The sequence below is a fragment of the Entelurus aequoreus genome, linkage group LG24, assembly GCF_033978785.1.
Source record: "Entelurus aequoreus isolate RoL-2023_Sb linkage group LG24, RoL_Eaeq_v1.1, whole genome shotgun sequence".
Lineage (NCBI taxonomy): Eukaryota > Metazoa > Chordata > Actinopteri > Syngnathiformes > Syngnathidae > Entelurus > Entelurus aequoreus.
Window position 1 is genome coordinate 25,775,901 of NC_084754.1, and position 22,771 is coordinate 25,798,671.

At 38.4% G+C, this 22,771-nt stretch overlaps 1 protein-coding gene and 1 long non-coding RNA gene across 2 annotated transcripts; one reads left to right on the forward strand and one right to left on the reverse strand.

Annotated features, from left to right (window-relative positions):
• Positions 1 to 24: 24 nt before the first annotated feature.
• Positions 25 to 21,986, forward strand: LOC133641538 (C-signal-like). Its single transcript, XM_062035333.1, has 6 exons — positions 25 to 293; positions 13,049 to 13,100; positions 19,909 to 20,096; positions 20,238 to 20,408; positions 20,615 to 20,725; positions 20,847 to 21,986. Exons 1-6 carry the CDS (start codon positions 141 to 143, stop codon positions 20,958 to 20,960), a joined length of 789 nt encoding a protein of 262 aa, XP_061891317.1. The 5' UTR covers positions 25 to 140; the 3' UTR covers positions 20,961 to 21,986.
• LOC133641539 (uncharacterized) lies at positions 3,948 to 5,185 on the reverse strand. Its single transcript, XR_009824300.1, has 3 exons — positions 5,140 to 5,185; positions 4,859 to 4,964; positions 3,948 to 4,514 (listed from the first exon to the last, which is right to left on the reverse strand). It is a non-coding gene; the product is annotated as an uncharacterized LOC133641539 (long non-coding RNA).
• Positions 21,987 to 22,771: the final 785 nt, after the last annotated feature.

Here is a 22,771-nt window from a genome sequence, read left to right on the forward strand (position 1 = left end):
GGGCTGCAGCCAGGCGCACTTGTCTAAACTTGCAAACGCGTCATACCGTAGCCCCGCCCACTAGCTTGGGTACGTGTACGTGGGGTGTTGGAAGAGTTTGAGGGCGAAGCAAAAGGACAATTTTGAGAAAAGCTGAAAACATGAGTGGCTCTGCTTGTTTCAAAAAGTGTGGTTCTGTGCTGATAACGGGAGCTAACCGAGGACTGGGATTACAGCTGGTGGACAGTCTGGTCAACGGGGGATTTTCGCCGGGGAAGATTATAGCCACCACCCGTGACCCCTCCGCCGCGCTGGTAAACATCACATCTCATGTTTTACTCGTTCTAGCCAAAACACTGCCAGTAAGATTCGATACAAAAAAAAAAAAAATACATTGTAGAAAAAGTTGTATTAGCGCCGAAACAAGTTTTGGCAACGAATGAATACAAAAATGAAAAAAATACAATATTTTTAGTGGTTATTTTTTTGTACCGCGACATGTTTTTTGATGCCAGCTGGGTTGTAATCACGTGACCGAGAGGCAGCTCAGGTGGCGTGCGAAATTCTGTACCCCCGCGGGAGCGCGCATGGGGGCGGAGCCTTGCTCCTTGTTCAGACTGCAGCAACACTTTCATGTTATTAGCGATGTCAATGATACAAAATGTGGATTATTACGATCGTGCTTTGATGGTCAAAAATGTTGTTGGAGTTAACATGTGATAAATGCTTGATCATCTGTATTTGTATCTCCACTAAGCACGTTAAACCCAGATTCCGAACTAACAAGGTAACCCATTCTCTTTCTATGCCACATCAATATGGAATGCTCTCACAACAAGTGTATGAGAAAGGGCATCTTTATCCTCCTTCAAAACCGCACTAAAAGAACACCTCCAGGCAACTACAACCCTAAACTAAAACCCTCCTTTCCACATGATACCTCTTCGGACTGTAAATAATCAATTGTAAACAATCAAACATTCAAATGTAGACACTTTTTCTTATACTGTCTGATCTCTCTCTATGTCCACTACTTGCTATATATAGCCTACCAAGTCAGTCCTACACTGTTTCAATATCCATTTCTCTGTTGATGCAATTGTTGATGCTGATTGTTGATGTCTGAAGTGTTGATACCAACCAAACCTACCCCCCTCCTCCCCCCCTCCATATCCCACACTCCGGATTGTAAATAATGTAAATAATTTAATGTATATACTCTGATGAGTATCTTGTGTGATGACTGTATTATGATGTTAGTATACGTGTATATTTGATAGTATTTGATAGTATATATCTGTATCATGAATCAATTTAAGTGGACCCCAACTTAAACAAGTTGAAAAACGTATTCGGGTGTTACCATTTAGTGGTCAATTGTACGGAATATGTACTTCACTGTGCAACCTACTGATACAAGTTTCAATCAATCAATCAATCAATCAATCAATGTATTCACATCGCTGCACAAGCTTCTCTATTGTGTACAATCAATCAATCAATGTATTCACATCGCTGCACAAGCTTCTCTATTGTGTACGGTGTAATGCTGCCAAGCGGTTGGTCAGCCTACCTATTTTCTGCAAATTACATTATTAACATTCTGTAATTTGGTTTATTATTTATTTCATCTTCTAATAGATTAAAAAATAACACCAATATAATGCGACCCGATTCCGGATAAGTGGTTGAAGATGGATGGATGGATGGACCAATATAATGGAAACAAGCACTACAGGGTAGACTCAATTCCATGTTAATAAACAAACAAAAAACAACACATGTTTTATGCTAGAAAATGTGTCCCATATACGTCTATTTTCCTCAAGATATGTACTAACATCATGTGGATTATATGTAAAGATTTGGCATTGTACAAAACCGGTGAATTTGGACTCATGTTATTAATGACGGGCAGCACGGTGGATAAGGGGTTAGTGCACCTGCCTCACAATACGAAGGTCCTGAGTAGTCCTGAGTTCAATCCCGGGCTCGGGATCTTTCTGTGTGGAGTTTGCATGTTCTCCCCGTGACTGCGTGGGTTCCCTCCGGGTACTCCGGCCTCCTCCCACCTCCAAAGACATGCACCTGGGGATAAGTTGATTGGCAACACTAAATTGGCCCTAGTGCGGTGGTTCTTAACCTGGGTTCGATCAAACCCTAGGGGTTCGGAGAGTCGGGCTCAGGGGTTCGGCGGATTGATTGATTGAGACTTTATTAGTAGATTGCACAGTGCAGTACATATTCCGTACAATTGACCACTAAATGGTAACACACGAATAAGTTTTTCAACTTGTTTAAGTCGGGGTCCACGTTAATCAATTCATGGTAGAGGTCAATACACACCCGACTCATCTTGTAACTAAAAACTTCTCCCTATCGGCGTGATACGGCAACAGCAGAAGTCAGACTGATTTGCAAGTGTGTAATTTGTTGTGAGTTTATGCACTGTGTTGGTTTTGTTGTTTGAACAAGGTGATGTTCATGCACGGTTCATTTTGTGCACCAGTAAAAAACATAGTAACACTTTAGTATGGGGAACATATTCACCAATAATTAGTTGCTTATTAACATGCAAATTAGTAACATATTGGCTCTTAACTAGACATTATTAAGTACTTATTAATGCCTTATTCGGCATGGCCTTATTATAACCCTGACCCTCTAACCCTGGCCCTAACCCTCTAACCCTAACCCTAACCAAATAACTCTAAATTAAGTCTTTGTTACTTAGAATATGTTCCCCTAGTGTCCAAAAAACTCTAAATTAATTTTATGTTACTTAGAATATGTTCCCCATACTAAAGTGTTACCAAAAACATATAATAACTTTGTCTTGAATTTGAAAAAAAGGAGGGTTCGGTGAATGCGCATATGAAACTGGTGGGGTTCGGTACCTCCAACAAGGTTAAGAACCACTGCACTAGTGTGTGAATGTTGTCTGTCTATCTGTGTTGGCCCTGTGATGAGGTGGCGACTTGTCCAGGGTGTACCCCGCCTTCCGCCCGATTGTAGCTGAGATAGGCTCCAGCGACCCCCCGCGACCCCAAAAGGGACAAGCGGTAGAAAATGGATGGATGGATCTCATTAATGACAAAAAAGTTAGTAGGGGATACATAATGTTTCAGCATATTTCTGTGCTGCCATAAAATGTGTCCCTCTTCTATTTTCCTCAAATGATGTACTAACTTCATGTGGATTATTATGTACACTTATAGTATCATTTACAGCTGAATTTGTACATTTGGACTCATTTTATTAATTGCAAAAAATCTAGAAGGGGATACATAATATTTCAGCATATTTATGTGCTGCCATAAAATGTGTCCCCCTTCTATTTTTCTCAATTGATGTACTAACTTCATGTGGTGTATTCTGTACATACTTAGCATCATCAACAACAAAACTTGTGAATTGGACTCATGTTATTACAACAAAGTTAGTAGGAGATACATAATATTTCAGCATTTTTCTGTGCTGCCATAACATGTGATCCCCTCTATTTCCCTCAAAGTATGTACTAATTTGAGGATTATTATGTACATTTTTAGTATCATTTACAGCTAAACTTGTATATATACGTCTATTTTCCTCAAGCTATGTACTAACATCATGTGGATTATATGTACAGACCTGGCATTGTACAAAACTTGTGAATTTTGACTTATTTTATTACTTACAGAAAAAGTTAATAGGGGATGCATAACATTTCATTTTTTTCTTGTTTGCAAGATTTGTTTCATGTGATGCTCAACCTATGAAACAATAATGAAAATGTTATTATTGTTACATAAAAAAGATAGCGCTTGCAGAAAAAATACACTTGAATATAGTTAGAAAATTAACAATGCCTCTCAAAAGTACTTAACAATAGTCATACAAACAATTTCACTATTACTTGCAATTTGTTTTAGGGCAACAACACAAGCGAAAGATAAATAGGAACAACAACCACATTGGCACAAAAGTTTAACAATCTATACATATTAATAGGAACTTGGGCTGTCAAAATAACAAGATAATCATGTAATTAATCAGAAAATATTATATCAGTAATCATGTACAGACTTAAGTTTAATCATGCAATTTATTTTGGCCTTACACGCTCTTTAAGCTCAACTGCTATACGGTCCGTGATCAGATCAATGCATAAGTCCGTACAACAACGAGTGAGAAGACCCATTCACTTACAGAATACACCCTTGAAGAATTTGAGATAAAACTGTTTTCTAAGTTTTGTGCAAATACTGTAAATGACATGGATTCAAGTGAAACGTATAAAAACTTTCCTGGAATACATTCTCAGAATAAAATTGTATCTGTGTAAACTAACTTCCATTTTGCAATAGATTAATCACCTGTCATTAATCATGATTAATCAAAATACCAACAAGTGATTAATCTGACTTAAAAAAATAAAATAAAATAATTTGACTGCTCTACTAAAAACATTTACATGCGATGCAAATAAAACTTTCCTCTGCTGATGGTGGGCCTTGAAGGCATTCTTGGTGGATCCACGCCAAACACTGAATCTGAAAGACAAAGAATCTAAGTTTAAAAAAAATATGTATTTCAATACACCCTACATTGTTGCTGTTGCTAAACCGTATTATTTCACAAATATAATTTCATGTAAAGTAAAATTGCAAATAAAACAATAATCCTAGGCTCATCAGGGTTCCATTTTAAAAATTGAGAAAAACACGGTGTTGCCCAATTTACGTATAAGTAATGTTGGCTACAAAAGTGATATTTGTCTATCAGCTCATCTATTGCAAATGAAGAAAACAGGATTGTTTAATTTAATAGTATCTATTGGGACTAACAGTTCTACTGGATTTTAGTAGAGTCAATGAAATACCAAAATATCTCCTACCAATGTCCAGGAGAAGGGTAACAGCAATGTCCAGCCTCCGTCTGTTTATCACAGCTTTTGTGGCAGGAATACTAATATTTTCCTTTTTCAGGAGACACTCTGCAAACTGAAAAATACATTTTAGCATAACCGTAAGCTCCACCTCATAGTAATAGTGTACAATATGCTCATGTAGAGTTTCTAATCTGAAGTAAACAAATGATTGCAGTGTTTTAAATGTCTCAAAAAAGTGTCATACTATTTTATGAGAATGATGAAGTTGCTCTGCAAAGTCAACTTACTTTCAATGCAAATACATCACATAATGTACTGTCAATCTGCTGTTGGTGTTGTACAGTACTGCATGTCCACCTAGAAAAATGATAGCCTTCATATCGCATGAAGGCCCTTTAGAAATAAAGGAATCGTTTAAAAAATATTATATTGTTCTACTTTGTCGTTTAAAAATCTATGTTTTACCTATTAAAACACTTGCCCAAAAGGATTAATATTATTCATGTGCCCATTTTTAGGTATTAGTTGTAATACCTTTCACCTAGTTGTGTCCAAACATGTTTTAGTGGCTTCCTTGTACTCCCCACCAAATTCAAAAACAGGGATCTTTTTTCTTGTGGATACATGAACTACAAATACTGTTTGAAAAAATGTGATTGGACATTATTTCTTAGTTTACTCTCCAGTGATAATGTTCCTTCACAAGTCCCAGGATGACCTCATACTCCAAAGGTTGAATCTAAAATTAAATAAAAATATCCAAAATCCAATACTTATTGACATATGTACAGCAATGTTTACAATAGCTGTATTTGCAATACATTACAGTACATTGCCTTCTTTTTAGCTTTGGAATTTCAAAGTATCAAAATCTGAGCAAAAAACATACAATACATCATAGAAATGTATACCTGCTTGAATCTTTGAGTCCTTTCTTCCCCACATAGCAGTCATTGCAAAGGAATCAATGAATGTGGCTTTTTGCAGGACTGTTCTTATTGTGCTTGCACACTATGACAGCCAGATAAGCTTTGACTACCTGTAAAAAAAAAAAAACACATGATGAAAGATTGACTCTTTTAAAGATGGTAATTATAAAACTAAATAAAATCACTGTACCTCGCTTTCCAACTCCATGTCAGGACCCACTTTGTTAATGTCCCATTAGTACAGATTGTAAAAGGGGTTTATGGCAGCACATAAATATGCTGAAATTTTATGTATCCCCTACTAACTTTTTTGTAATTAATAAAATGAGTCCAAATATAAACATTTAGCTGTAAATTATTCTAAAATTGTACACAATAATCGACATGAAGTTAGTCAATTTTTATTTCCCCTCGGGGATTAATAAAGTATTTCTGAGTCTGATTCTGATTCTGATAAATCAATTGAGAAAAATAGAAGGGGGACACATTTTATGGCAGCACAGAAATATTCTGAAACATTATGTATCCCCTACTAACTTTTTTTGTCATTAATAACATAACATTTGTGTGTCCTCTCAATTGCTCTGTTTATTGCTATTCTGAATGTTGCTGGGTCGGATTTGGTTTCAGAATTTGATTTGCATTATTATGGTATTGTTGTGTATTGTTTTGTAGGAATGATTAATAAAAAATAAAAATAATAACATGAGTCCAAATTCACAGGTTTTGTACAATGCCATGTCTGTACATATACTCCACATGATGTTAGTACATAGCTTGAGGAAAATAGACGTATGTGGGACACAGTTTCTGACATAAAATACTTGTTTTTTTTGTTGTGGTTTTTTTTAACATGGAATTGAGTCTACCCTACAGTGTTTGTTCCTATTATATGAGTGTTATTTTTTTAATCTATCATAAGGTGAAATAAATAGAAAAACCAAATTACAGAATGTTAATAATGTAATTTGCAGAAAATAGGTAGGCTGACCAACCGCTTCGCAGCATTACACCGTACACAATAGAGAAGTTTGTGCAGCGATGTGAATACAACATGTAATGTACAGATGATCAAAAGCATTTATTCGGGTAGGAATGTCACATGTTACACCAACAAAATTTTTGACAATCAAAGCATGATCGTAATAATCCACATTTTGTATCATTGACATCACTAATAACACGGAAGTGCTGCCGCTGTCTGAACAAGGAACAGAGCTTCGGCCCCATGCGCGCTCCCGCATGGGCATACAAAATATTTCAGTGATACAGAATTTCGCACAACCACTTCCAGAATCCGGGCGATGGTCGAGAGCCTCTTTAGGCTACTGTTTATTTACCCGAATCGGTGCAAATTTGGGCATATTTTGAAATGTTTAGAGGCAAACATATAAGCAATTGCGGAAAAGTGGACTCGGTTTAAGCCAAATTGCCGCTTTACATGTAGATAACGTAGATAACATTAAAAACTGATAACGCCACCTTGGGAAGTTCGCCCAATGAAACGGTAATACCAACAAGACACACAGGTTCGATACAATGAGCCAAGAGATGTGAGGGCTAATACAATCTCATTTTATTACTAAGTGTTAAAATTGACGAAAAAAAGACATAACCAGCTGGGTTAATGTAAAAATAATGCCAAATAAGGTCATCCCAATCACACATGACAACCACACAGCACACCGAAAGGGGGGGAACCACCACCCAAGACACCACCGCTGCCTGTCCTCAGCAAACTAAAATACAAGAAAAGAAAAATGAAATAAAGAATACAAAAAGGAAACAAATTATATGTAAACGGGTACGGTAAAGGTGCCAACCCTGCCCGAGTGCAACAATGGGCAGCCAGCAGATGAAGACATTGCATAATTAACATTAATCGGTATAAACAACATGGGCGCAGCCATTTTGGAAGCGTGAGTCAAAGGTTAACTGACAACGAGAACAGCCGAGTTGTTCCAAGATTTTCCGAGAGATGCACTCGTTGCATCAGGGTCTGGAAGGACGTCAGGTGTTCGGTGAATTTAGGTCAGACAGCTCTCAAAATGCAGAGTAAGGAACAAATCAAAAAAAGAAAACACAAACAATTACAGGCTGTTACAATTACAATTACACTACATTAACACATCAATTTACAATTTTTCATATTATATATTGTATGCCATAATCAAGGATTAGGTTAGAATAGAACAGAAAGTTTTACTGACCTTATATTAAATTATTCATGATTTATGGTTGCCACTCCTGGTCTGCGCTTTAAGAAAAATACAATTATTAATTATTAATTAAGTACTAAAAACAAAACTATGGATAAATGTACACAGATACGCCATGTAGCAGGTAAAACACATTTGTTAAAACACACAAAACACAAATTGTAGGAATTTGTCACAAAATATTTTCATTTCACTTGCATTAGTTGACTGCTAATTTTGCAGTTTTAACTGCACTAGTATTTGGCATCAAGCCAAGCAGCTGTGTGCACGTCTACGTATCTACATGTGCACAACAGGGGAGCTGGTTAACTTATGAGAGTAGTGTATGTGTGTTTGTAAGGATGGCAACGTGTTGGCAGAGTGACGTCAGTGAGTGAGTGGGCGTGTAAAGAGAGAGCAGCAGAACAGATGTAACTTGTCCGGCTGCTCTGTAGTCAGGGCTCAAATTTAACCACGGCAACTGTGGCAAGTGCCGCGACCACCCTTGTCATTTGCCGTAATGCCCTAAAAAATTAACCAGCATCTACAGCAAGAACATGCCGTGACCGCTCTTGACCTTTTACTTGTTCATGGACTAGGGATGTAACGGTAAACGATATAATGATAAACCGCTGTAAAATTCCGGACGGTTCGTAACACCGTTTAATTTTTAAATGATTGAAAAACCATTTATTAATGCACTCTAGGCGGCATTGCTCACTTCCTGCTAACGCACCAGCAGCCGCGCCTCCGAAGATGGCACATGCACACTAGCGCTGTTTGCAATGGCGGAAAACAACACTCGGACCTTGCTCTTGAGATTTTCCCCCCGTAGTAAACGGACACAATCTGAAGTCTGCCTCCTTTAAGGCAGCACTTGCCTTGACCTTAAAAATGTAAAATTCGTGGCCTGCTTCAGCTGGCGGGCTGCGTCTTTCCCCGGGAACACAAATGAAATAGCTTGCCCAAAGCTGACAAAAAAGACACAATCGCATTCAGCTCACATTGCCCTTTAGACTGAAATCACATTTGAAAAGATCAGATTCCAATCTAATTTGGACTACTTCCTTAAAGGCCTACTGAAATGATTTTTTAAAATTTAAACGGGGATAGCAGATCCATTCTGTGTCATACTTGATCATTTCGCGATATTGCCATATTTTTGCTGAAAGGATTTAGTATAGAACAACGACGATAAAGTTTGCAACTTTTGGTCTCTGATAAAAAAAAGCCTTGCCCCTACCGGAAGTAGCGTGACGACACCGGAGGAAGGACTGCTCACATTTTCCTATTGTTTACACCAGCAGCGAGAGAGATTTGGACCGAGAAAGCGACGATTACCCCATTAATTTGAGCGAGGATGAAAGATTCGTGGATGAGGAACGTGAAAGTGAAGGACTAGCGTGCAGTGCAGAACGTATATTTTTTCGCTCTGACCGTAACTTAGGTACAAGGGTTCATTGGATTCCACACTCTCTCCTTTTTCTATTGTGGATCACGGATTTGTATTTTAAACCACCTGGGATACTATATCCTTTTGAAAATGAGAGTCGAGAACGCGAAAGGGACATTCACAGTGACTTTTATCTCCACGACAATACATAGGCGAAGCTCTTTAGCTACTGAGCTAACGTGATAGCATCGGGCTTTACTGCATATAGAAACAAAACAAATAAGTCCCTGACTGGAAGGATAGACAGAAGATCAACAATACTACCAAACTCTGGACATGTAAATACACGGTTAATGCTTTCCAGCTTGGCAAAGCTTAGCAACGCTGTTGTTAACAATGCCATTGAAGCTAACTTAGCTACGGAACCTTGACAGAGCTATGCTATAAACATTAGCTCTGCACCTACGCCAGCTCTCATCTGCTCATCACGACCCGTGCTCACCTGCGTTCCAGCGATCGACGGTACGACGAAGGACTTCACCTGATCACCGATGCGGTTGGCGGCCCGGAGAAGGAGGAAGTCAAGGTGAGGTCGTTCGGCTAGCGCGTCTGCTATCCTCAAAGTCCTCCTGGTTGTGTTGCTGTAGTCCGTCGCTAATACACCGATCCCACCTACAACTTTCTTCTTTGCAGTCTCCATTGTTCATTAAACAAATTGCAAAAGATTCACCAACACAGATGTCCAGAATACTGTGGAATTTTGAGATGAAAACAGAGCTTTTTGTATTGGATTCAATGGGCTCCGAATACTTTTGCTTCAATTGTTGACGTCACACGCAAACGTCATCATATCGAAACGTCATCATATCGAAACGTTTTCAGCCGGAAGTTTGCCGGGAAATGTAAAATTGCACTTTTTAAGTTAACCCGGACGTATTGGCATGTGTTGCAATGTTAAGATTTCCTCATTGATATATAAACTATCAGACTGCGTGGTCGGTAGTAGTGGGTTTCAGTAGGCCTTTAAGTGGCCTGAATCTGATGTGAAAACAACATCAGATTTGAAGCACTTTGAGGCGATTAGACTGGCAAAAAAAATCAGATCTGTCTCACTTAAGGGTAAAAAAAATCAGATTTGGTGTGCAGTGTTAAAGGGGCCACTGACTATTTTTACAGCATGTAACAAAGTAAATAGTGAATATTTGATGTAATTTGCCTTCGGTCCACTTGTCCTGTATTTCGCATTTATCTCTAAACAACAAGGCTGTCGAGTCCGAGTAAGCAGCTCGCCTTGCCGCTTTGAAATTTGGCTAAATACTTCATACTTTTCAGTTAATATGTTTACTGAGTCCGTCCACTTCTCGTAGCTTTGCGTGTTTAATTCATCCATCCATCCATGTTCTACCGCTTGTCCCTCTCAGGGTTGCGAGCTGCATTACAGCATACACTATATTCCTCATGCATTCGGGAGGAAGGCAGTGTACACCCTGGACTCGTCGCCACCTCATCGCAGGGCCACCACAGATAGACAGCATTCACACTCACATTAGGGCCAATTTAGTGTTGCCAAACAACCTATCCCCAGGTGCATGTCTTTGGAGGTGGGAGGAAGCCAAAGTACCCGTAGGGAACCCAAGCAGTCACAGGGAGGACATGCAAACTCCACACGGAAAGACCCCGAGCCCGTAAATTGAACCCAGGACCTTTTTATTGTAAGGCAACAGCACTAATCTGTGTCCAATCGTGCTGCCCACATGTTTAATTGAAGTTTGTAAATATGAATACGCAGTATTAAACTGCATACTAGTTTAAGCACTACAACTGGGTAAAACCACTGAAAGATAGTTCAAATAATCGGCGTTCTTCAGCACACAGGTGCCACTCAAAAGTTCCTGCGAGTCGAAAGTTTATTTTGTTTTTCTTTCTCTAAGTCGTCAAGTATGTTGTAATAGAAATACACAATAAATAAGAAATAATCAAGTATATGGCTAGAACTTCCACCGGGTCAAATTCGTTACGTCACGAGTGACGCATCTGTCCTCCTTTTCAAAATGGAGGAAGTTGATTTCAGTAGTTTACTATCGCACAAAGGAAAAAAGATAAAGAGCTTTTCAGTAGGATTTAAGGTTCAAGCTATTGAATACCGGTACAGTATGCTAAAGAGAACAGTAAGCAGCTATGTTTTATTAATATACCGTAGCTGCGTGTGTGAAATACTGTATAAGTCATTAAATCACTCCCGCCTCCTGGTGGTAGAGGGCGCTGCCGCGCTAGTGATCCTTCTTGCGACTTCCTGTACTGCAGAAGAAGTGAACACACGCAGCAAGAGATTTATTTTTTCCCTCTGCCTGAACTTCTAACTTGGAGGATCACATACAGGTATCTAAAATAAAACAGTTTTCTAAACTGGACTTTCAATCGAAGCAGGAGGTAATAATTAAAGGAATATCTCCATCGAAACAGAGACTTTTAAAACTGAAGAAAGAAAATAAGGAAGACTTCTATAAACAAGTTATCGATGCTTTTGGTCAGAAGGAGCTGCAAATGGACTCCATTTATAAGTACAGGTAAGACCATAATAACGTTTTTGTTAATTAAATGTGCTTTTCATGATGGTATGCTTACATCACACTCAAAGCGCACGCCTAAATTTTATGGATTCCTTTTGGTAAACGCCGGAGTGAGAAGAGGTTTTAAAATAATTACCGCATGCACGGCCATCCCGCCGGTTTCCGGTAAACGCAGGTGTGACAGGAGGTTTTAAATTAATTAACGCCCCTGCGGCTATTCAAGGAAATACGGTACGCGGTATTAAACTGCATACTAGTTTAAGCACTACAACTGGGTAAAACCACTGAAAGATAGTTCAAATAATCGGCGTTCTTCAGCACACAGGTGCCACTCAAAAGTTCCTGCGAGTCGAAAGTTTATTTTGTTTTTCTTTCTCTAAGTCGTCAAGTATGTTGTAATAGAAATACACAATAAATAAGAAATAATCAAGTTGTTTTCTCATTCTCTAATGGAGGCTGAAACTTTGAATACAAAGTTTTAGAAACGCGACAACTATGTTTTAACTAATCAGCGTTTGACAGCAGAGACCGCCCCTCTCAAGTTGCAGCAGGGACTTTGGAAGTCCAGCCTCGCTACCAGGAATTGAAATAGTTACTGTGGAACTTTATTTACCTGGGTAGTTTTGGGTGGAAATGTAGAAGGGTATTTTATTTACCTGGGTAAATGGCAAAGTCCCTGTAAAGGTCCCTGCTGTGGAAAAAGGCTGTTTAGCTGCTCAGTGGCCTTGTGATTAGAGTGTCCACCCTGAGACTGCAAGGTCGTGAGTTCAAACCCCGGCCGAGTCATACCAAAGACTATAAAAATGCCTCCCTGCTTGGCACTCAGCATCAAGGGTTGGAATTGGGGGTTAAATCACCAAATGATTCTCGAGCGCTGCCACCGCTGCTGCTCACTGCTCCCCTCACCTCCCAAGGAGTGAACATGGGAATGGGTCAAATGCAGAGGATAATTTCAACACACCTAGTGTGTGTGTGTGTGTGTGTGTGTGTGTGTGTGTGTGTGTAACTGTCGTTGGGACTTTGAACTTTTTTTTTTTTTTTTGTAACACCATTTGAATTGAAATAATTTAATAATCTGGTTGTGTTTTTTTGTTTCTTTTTACCAGAAACTTCATGAATTGGCGAAGAAGCATCCCAACATCCACATAATCGCTCTGGGTAAGCGCATTAAGAAAGTTTTGTGTTGTATTTGTGCTGCTCATTAGTCTGTTACAAAAACAAAATAACTATGAAACTTTTGTCCATTTAAAAGCAAAAAGAACAAACAACAAAGCTGTCTAACTTCCTCAAAAAAACAAGCATGTTGTGTTGATTTGTTTAAAAAGCTGCACACATGTATATTATTAACTCTTGGTATTTTTCGCAATCTAATAGACTATTAATTCGGAACTTTTATCTGGTACACTGGAACCTCGATTTACGCATCCCTCAATTTGCAAAGTTTTCGGTTTACAAACTTTAAATCACGCCAAATATGCCTCTGTGTACGATGTGTACCATGTCTCGATGTACAAACGCTTCATTGATTAATTTTGTGTGCCGCTGCAATCATAACGGTGCTGCTATTTTGGGGACATCACCTCCTGTGCAGTACAGTACACACAGGGTGCGGCCATTTAGGAAATGTGGAGCCCCTACGTTACATCCTGTTTATGCAGTCTAATATTCTGTCACAACTGCTCAGTGCTTCTGCACGTGTTTCTTTTATCGTCATTCACCAAGCTTTGTCTACTGTATTTTACTTACTCTATTTAGGTCTAAAAATCCAACGCACCAACCTGAAAAGAAGGCGGGAATCGCTGTGGAATTACATTTAGAGAGGAGACGGAACCCCGAAAGATAAATATATATATATATATATATATTATTTATTTTTTTCCCTGCCTATTGTCATGTGACTAATTACAGCAGGGAAATCAAACTCATTTCAGAACGGGGGCCACATGGAGAAAAATCTACTCCCAAGTAGGCCGGACTGGTTAAATCACGGCACGATAACTTAAAAATAAAGACAACTTCAGATTGCTTTCTTTGTTTAAAAATTGAACGAGCACATTCTGAAATTGTCCAAATCATAATGTTGTTGTTTTTTTTTTCCACTTACATGTTGCGGTTAACATTATTCAATCTCTATTTGTTGTTATTTATATTTTCTTAATAAATTATGTTATAATGTTCATCAGTCAACTCATTGGTGTTAATTTTCTATTAAGATAAACAAAATATATCAAAATCAAATGACAGGATTATTATTTATTTATTTAGTTTGATAATTTTCCTCGACTGATACCTACATCATGTGGTTTATTTTGTACATATGTAGCATCATCTACAAAGATACAAAGAATTGCTATTGCGACATCCAGTGGACACATTTAGAACAGCGGTTTCTTTCATTAAAACATTTTAGGTTAATTTTTCTACATGGCAAACTCATCTCGCAGGCCGGATAAAACCTGTTGGGCGGGCCTGATCTGGCCCTCAGGCCGTACGTTTGACACCCCTGAGTTAGAGATTATCATCAATCAATCAATCAATGTTTATTTATATAGCCCTAAATCACAAGTGTCTCAAAGGGCTGCACAAGCCACAATGACATCCTCGGTACAGAGCCCACATACGGGCAAGGAAAAACTCACCCCAGTGGGACGTCGATGTGAATGACTATGAGAAACCTTGGAGAGGACCGCATATGTGGGTAACCCCCCCCCCCCTCCCCCCCCACCCCCCCTCTAGGGGAGACCAAAAGCAATGGATGTCGAGTGGGTCTGACATAATATTGTGAAAGTCCAGTCCACAGTGGATTAATACATCTCAAGTTTGAATGAGGAGCATCAGCTCTTTGAGACACTTGTGATTTAGGGCTATATAAATAAACATTGATTGATTGATTGATTGATTAGGAGCTGCGGCGATTTAATTATTTGGGATACATTATTTCCCGTGTTTACATGACGTAGTGAAGAGAGAGTACAGCCTACCTTTGCAAACACCTTGATTAGTTCCCTGCTGCAATAACACTCCCCGTCTCTCATCAATTGCTATTGTCAGTATTGCCAACAAGCTACTGTAATGATATTGTTGACAAATGTCATGTTTGCTCACTCGTCGACTCTATCCCATATTTGTTCCCACTACCGCACCTTAAATTGGAGTCCTTAATCTCGTTATATGCAAATATAATGACAATAAAGTCCATTCTATTCTATTCTATTCTGAAAAACACTGCCCCTAGCCACAAGACTCGTGATGTTGCTCCAATGTCTCTGTTACCAAAAGTCTGGATGAGTGTGGAAAAAAAACAGGATTGATCAACAGTAATGTTTCAGCTAAGATGAGAAACTGAGTAATTGTTCAACTTTAAAGACATTATTGATCAACAGGACTAACTTGAGGTGCCAATACAACATAAATCATGAAGCTAAGTAGCAAGGTATTTTATTGTCATTTTAAACATGGAACATAAACAACTAAATAAGATATTTTAAATGAAATAAAGTACTAACTATGAAATAGCAAAATTATCCATCCATCCATTTTCTACCACGTGTCCCTTACTGGGTGGCGGGGGGTGCTGGAGCCTATCTCATATGCAACAATAATAAAATCAGCATAGAATTGCATTTCATGCAGTGAACAAGTGTGCGAAATGCAATTTTATGCTGTTTGACAAATAGTACATGTACTGTTCATCAATCCGACAGACTCAGGGGAAAAAGCTGTAACTGCTCCCAAGTTGTTCTTATGGTAAGACAGACCACGCTCCAACTGATGTTTTACCGGGGTTTATTCACACAATCTTTGGGTTGTCTCCAGCAAACACCGTGCACAACTGTCATGAGGACATTTTAAAAAAATATAAGCATTTCATGTCATAAATACAAACATAAAAATAAACCTTAACATTTATTCATAAACAAAGTCAAATAACATAAGGTGTGCGCCTTCTTATCACTTCTTAGAACACAGTAAATTTCACATGACGTTTTCTGTGACAGTGACAGAAGCTTTTATTGAGTTGGGTGGTTCTAGCTCTAATTAGAGACCCCGCACACACCCATAATTTGTTTGCCCCCCATGCCTTCAAAAAGACATTTGTGTAGGTAGCATCAGGGCTTGGAATGCACTGATCCATATTGTTAAATTTCCGTCCGACACCCAGATTTGGATATTTTCCATTACCAACATTATTCCAACATAGGGATGGGAATTGATAAGATTTTTCCCGTTTCGATTCCACCTGCGACTCTGCTTAATGATTTTGTTCTTTATTCTTATTTAGAAAAAAAGATAACAAAGGTGGATTAACATCAATTGTGTTCAGTTTATAGCTAACATGACCTTACAAAACATGCTCATAGAAAAGAACGCATATTGAATGTTTCTTTGAATGGAGTTCATATTGAACAAGTTAAAGAAGCCAGGTTGCTGGGAGTTACAATAGATGAAAGACTATCTTGGGCCACTCACATTAATAACATAGTAACAAAAATGAGCAGAAGCATCTCAATCATAAGAAGAAGTGCCTATTTTTTAACTAACACAACTACGAAACAAGTTATACAATCCCTTGTATTGTCACATATTGACTACTGCCCAGCAATCTGGTCTAATGCATCTAAACAAGAACTCAATAAAATCCAGCTTACCCAAAACAGAGCTGCCAGACTCGCTCTCCATTGCTCATTTAGGACCAGCGTTGAGATCATGCATAATGAATTGTCATGGATGAGAGTTGGTGAAAGAGTAGCGTGTAGTTTGATTCTATTTTTAAAAACAATCTATACATACCATAAACCTTCATATCTGTATTCTCAGCTGTTGCTTGCTAGTGAAAGTCACAACTATGGTACCAGGTTAGCCCTAAGAGGTGCTTTCACCCGTCTTAAACCCAAAAGTGATGTTTTGAAAAAGACTGTAATGTATAGGGCAATCACTTACTGGAATCGACTTCCACAATATCTGGTATCAATCACCAGCAGAGTGGGTTTTAAGAATAGACTAAGAGGAGAAGTATTGCGGAAAGAGATTATTCTAGATTGTACCTAATGTCATGACTGTTTTTATTGACTATTTTATTGATTATGGGACAAGCAGTAGAAAATGGTGGATGGAACTTTTTTCGTCACTTACTGTTTGTCTTTGGTACACTAGTGTATGTATTTTAGGCCATTGGTTCTTTGTTTTATTTTTTTTTTGCAAAAATATATATATATCTATTTTTATATTGCTCTTTTTATCTTTGGTATGAACAATATTATGTAAACTCGAAGTTATTATTATTTTTTTGGTTCTTTGTTGTTGCTATTTTTGTATTACAACATTTTATTATTTGATCATGTTGTACTGCATTTTAATCTTTTGTTTTGTGATTGTGTGATGTTTTTTGCCTGGACCCCAGGAAGAATAGTCTCCACTGCGGTGTAGACTAATGGGGATCCTTAATAAACTAAACTAAACAAAGCCAACAGTGAGGTCTTCAGAGGTACATAGCATAGTAAAACTGTTTTGAAAATGAACAACAAAAAATCTGTAGAATTTAACAAAATAAAACATGTGGAAATTAGACAACAGTGTAACATTTAGTAACATGTTTTAAAACTTTTAAGAATCTTTGTCATCTGCCTAGAAAATATACCGTGCAAAAGTTTGCTTAGATTTACAAGGTGAAACAATAACATAGGCTTATAACATGCAACACAAGATATAAACCATGATAATTAAAATGATCATAAAAAAAGGCTTGACATGTCTAACTTTGCATGTAATGACTTTGTATCACGTATTAGTTTCACATTTGAAGTTGAATTGCTGACATGAATAGACTTTTACACCATATTCTAATTTCATGAGTTTCACCTGTATAATATAATGAATGAGTGAAAATGTTGTTGGAGGAAAACATCGATTCGATTGTCGTCGGCCGCAGCAGGTCCTCGACCGCGCCGTGTACTGCCAGCGGTTTCGTTGGCAAAAGAAAGCGTGGGAAACTTTGCGGGTCACTCACACGCACAACCAGCGTGTGAGTGTCTAACCAATGTGGCCCCTAATAGGCGACCGCTCAACACCTCTCTGGAGCCCGCTGCGGTCGTGCCACCGAGCCAGATAAGCGCTAGTGCTGTGCAATAGCACAGATTTTCTTTCCGATCCCATACCAAGTAAATTTCAGGCTGATATCAGCGGTACCTATCTGATACTGATACTTTGTATAAATATATCCAACGTGTCTGGTAAAGTGTATTTCAAGTGTTGCTGCTCTTGGGAAATTATTTTTAAATGCTAAAAAAGAAAATGAAGTTTCTCAGTTCGAACAATAAATATCTTGTCTTTGCAGTGTATTCAATTGAATATAAGTTGAAAAGGATTTGCAAATCATTGTATTCTGTTTTTATTTACAATTTACACAATGTGCCAACTTTACTGGTTTTGGGTTTTGTATATTCATTTTGTGGGTATATTAATATGTACTCTCTCAACTTCAAATGCAAGACAAGGGGCTCTCCACCCTCTTGCCCATATATAGAGCCGGTCCTGACAAGATCACATATGTTTCTTTTTTATGCATTCTAATTTGTAATGTGCGTTAAGTAACAGTGCAGCTGTAATTAAAGTTAAAAAGTAAAAGTACCAATGATTGTCACACACACACTAGGTGTGGTGAGATTATCCTCTGCATTTGACCCGTTGCTGCCAAAGGTGCATCAACAAATTATTGAGAAAAGGCTTTGAATACTTATGTACAAGTGATTTTTTTTTCATTTTTATTTGTTAATAAATTTGTAAAATTCTAAAGACATTTTTTTTCACATTGTCATTATGTGGTATTGTCTATGGAATTTTGAGGGATAGTGGCCTGGTGATGATCGGTGCTTGGTTTCCTTCAAACATAATGCCTGGCATTCACGCCAAGGAGTTCAATCTTTGTCTTATCGGAGCAGAGAATTTTGGTTGTTATGGTCTGAGAGTCTTTCAGTTGCATTTTGGCAAACTTTTACCAAGGAATGGCTTCTGTCTGGCCACTCTACCATACAGGCATGATTGGTGGATTGGTGCAGAGATAGTTTTCTTTCTGGAAGGTTCTCCGCTGTGATGATCCGCTGCCCAGATCATGTTTTCTTTATGACTAGGATTCCCTTAGTTCTGTTTTTCAGCACCCGGATTTGTGTTTTTTGGTTGATGTGGGTACTGATTATTTTCACCTGCCTCTAATTAGTGGTCGGGACGCTCACCTGCTCCCAGGCACTAATCAGAGAGCTTTTTATTCCTGCTTATTGCACGTTATTATGAATGTGCCTGTTACTACATTACATATATAATTACAGCATGTATATAAACATTTGATGGAGGTTTTGGATACTTTTAGAGCACTTTATAGGCGGAATAGATCGAATTCCATTACCCGAATTGTTAGCAGACTTTGCTAGCGTTTATTTATGAGTTAGAATGCATAAAAACAACAACAACAACAACATGAGTGTTTGTTTTACATAGGGATTGTGAATGATAGACAATTTTTTTAAAAAAAAGTGCAGTTCCCCTTTAACCGCTGATGGTTACCTGAAAGGTGGTGCGGGTTGTTGTATGTATGGTTAGTGATCAGATCAATACATATGTCAGTGCAAATATAAGCGAGGAGACTGACTGTTCTTGTAGGACATTCTTAGAATAAAATTGCATTTTTGTCTAAATTTTTTAAGTTATTTTAAAGTATGCAAGTGAGTAAAAACCAGTGATTAATAACCACTTCAAATTAAAAAGTGTGATTGATCTAAATAGAAAATATATAATTTGACGGCACTAAATAAAACAGAAATGTGAGGGCTGTACGTCACTTCTGAGAGGTGTTGTAGTAGTCTAACAAGCTTTTTGCCACTTGCATAGGTAAATTACCTGCTGTAGAAAAACAGACCAGTTAACTGTTAGCCTTATTTTCTTTTGGTTTAATTATTGGATGTTTTTCTCCCAGATGTACAGAGTCATGAAAGTATCCAGAAGGGTGTGGAAGAGGTGCATCAGCTGGTACAGGAGGAAGGTCTGAACTGCCTTATCAACAATGCAGGAATCAATGTGATAGCTAACTTCCACACTGTAACTGCTGAAAAGATGATTGAAAACTTCCACACTAATGCTGTAGCACCTCTAATGATTACCAAGGTAAAGACTTAACCAATTAAAGTGAAGTTAAGCTCTAGTCAATTTTGGGAAAGGCACTTATCTGTCAATGTTAAGTAAATATATTGGTATTTCAATACACTCAATAACATGATGAGTCTGTTCCTTCTCTGTTTCTGTCAGGCCTTCCTTCCTCTGCTGAAGCGAGCTGCATCCAGAGGAGCATGCGATCCAGCGACCATGAGCATCCAGAGGGCAGCTGTCATTAACATGTCTTCTGCACTTGGCTCTATTGAGCTCACAAATAAGGAGCTTGCAGGACACTTCAACTGGTACCCCTATAGAGTATCTAAGGTTTGTCAGTCCTATACAAGCACAAGCTTGCATTGCCTTTCTAGAAAGATAAATACTGTTACAAAAAACATTTTATACAACATAATTCATACTACCTGGTGCATTATGGTGTTAAGATTCTCACTGTTGAGACACTTGCGATTAAGGGCAACATAAATCATATTTGATTGATTGATTGAACAAGAAATTTGTTCTCACACATTCAGGTTGCCCTCAACATGGTGAGCCGCTCTCTGGCAATAGACCTGGAAGATGATGGTATTCTTTGTATGGCTATACACCCAGGCTGGGTCCGCACCGACATGGGCGGTTCTCAGGTACAGAGTAAAGACAAGTAACTCATCAAAGCTGCTCATGTAGATGACAGGCTGAATAATAATCTTTAATAATCATTTTAGTGTGTTCAGACTAGATGCTAACAATGTTTTTGTTTTCCAGGCTCCCCTGAGTCCTGAAGAGAGCGTTTCTTCTCTTTTGTCAGTTATTGGTGGACTGACTGAGAAGGATCATGGGTCATTTTTGAACTACACAGGAGAGCCATTGCCTTGGTGATTCGGATTATATTCAAAATGGTTGCTATATTCTTTCTTTCTTTCTTTCTTTCTTTCTTTTAGTTTATTTCGAACATGAACATACTTACAGTATAATACATTGACAAATAGTTAACAACGTTAACTATTTGGTGGTATTTAGTGCTATTTAACTTTAAAAAAGAACCTATCTGTCGCATTTCCCTGTTGAATATTTTGTTTTGCAACTTGTCCAGGGTGTACCCTGCCTCCTGCCCGAGTGCAGCTGGAATAGGCTACAGTGTGACATCCAGACAGATGAAAGTCTGTATGATCACCTTAAACATAGGAAGGGAGATGAGACTCAGTGTCCAAAAGCAATCATGACATAAGTAATAAATCCTACAAGACATAAAAACAGAGACATGTGACCCTGATGATACAAATTAAAAAAGTGAAAATGCCCATGCAGTTATAACCAAATAGAGAGAGAAGACCGCCTGTTTTTATACAAACTATAAGTCTGAAGTCAAATGTGATATGGATTAGGTACAAATAAATAGTGATTATTGTTATAGAGTTGATTGTGATGTACCTCACACATTAAAGGCCTACTGAAACCCACTACTACCGACCACGCAGTCTGATAGTTTATATATCAATGATGAAATCTTAACATTATAACACATGCCAATACGGCCGGGTTAACTTATAAAGTGACATTTTAAATTTGCCGCTAAACTTCCGGTTCGAAACGCCTCTGAGGATGACGTATGCGCGTGACGTAGCCCGGCGAACACGGGTATGCCTTCCACATTGAAGCCAATACGAAAAAGCTCTGTTTTCATTTCATAATTCCAGAGTATTCTGGACATCTGTGTTCGTGAATCTGTTGCAATCATGTTCATTGCATTATGGAGAAGGAAGCTGAGCAAGCAAAGAAGAAAGTTGTCGGTGCGAAATGGACGTATTTTTCGAACGTAGTCAGCAACAACAGTACACAGCCGGCGCTTCTTTGTTTACATTCCCGAAAGATGCAGTCAAGATGGAAGAACTCGGATAACAGAGACTCTAACCAGGAGGACTTTTGACTTCGATACACAGACGCCTGTAGAGAACTGGGACAACACAGACTCTTACCAGGATTACTTTGATTTGGATGACAAAGACGCAGACGTGCTACTGTGAGTATGCAGCTTTGGCTTCTAAACATTTGATCGCTTGACCGTATGTGCGCAACTTTTTTTTGCGTATGTACGTAACTTTTTAAAAATATATAAGCTTTATGAACCTTGGGTTAGGTGAACGGTCTTTTGGGCTGAGTGATTGTGTGTGTTGATCAGGTGTTTGAATTGTATTGGCGTGTTCTATGGAGCTAGGAGCTAGCATAGGAGCTAGGAGCTAGCATAACAAACACGCAGGTGTTTTTATGCAGGATTAATTTGTGGCATATTAAATATAAGCCTGGTTGTGTTGTGGCTAATAGAGTATATATATGTCTTGTGTTTATTTACTGTTGTAGTCATTCCCAGCTGAATATCAGGTATCGTGAGTATGCAGCCTTGGCTGCTAAACATGTGATAGCTTGACCGTATGTGCGCGTCACGTACGTAACTTTTTAAAAATATATAAGCTTTATGAACCTTGGGTTAGGTGAACGGTCTTTTGGGCTGAGTGATTGTGTGTGTTGATCAGGTGTTTGAATTGTATTGGCGTGTTCTATGGAGCTAGGAGCTAGCAGAGGAGCTAGGAGCTAGCGTAACAAACACGCAGGTGTTTTTATGCATGATTAATTTGTGGCATATTAAATATAAGCCTGGTTGTGTTGTGGCTAATAGAGTATATATATGTCTT

Excerpts from the sequence above, each read along its gene's own strand:
- LOC133641538 (XM_062035333.1), top strand. The coding sequence starts at position 141 with ATGAGTGGCTCTGCTTGTTTCAAAAAGTGTGGTTCTGTGCTGATAACG. Across the intron at positions 13,101-19,908 it reads CATCCACATAATCGCTCTGG|ATGTACAGAGTCATGAAAGT; the intron begins GTAAGCGCATTA and ends TTTTTCTCCCAG. Across the intron at positions 20,726-20,846 it reads CCGACATGGGCGGTTCTCAG|GCTCCCCTGAGTCCTGAAGA; the intron begins GTACAGAGTAAA and ends TTTGTTTTCCAG.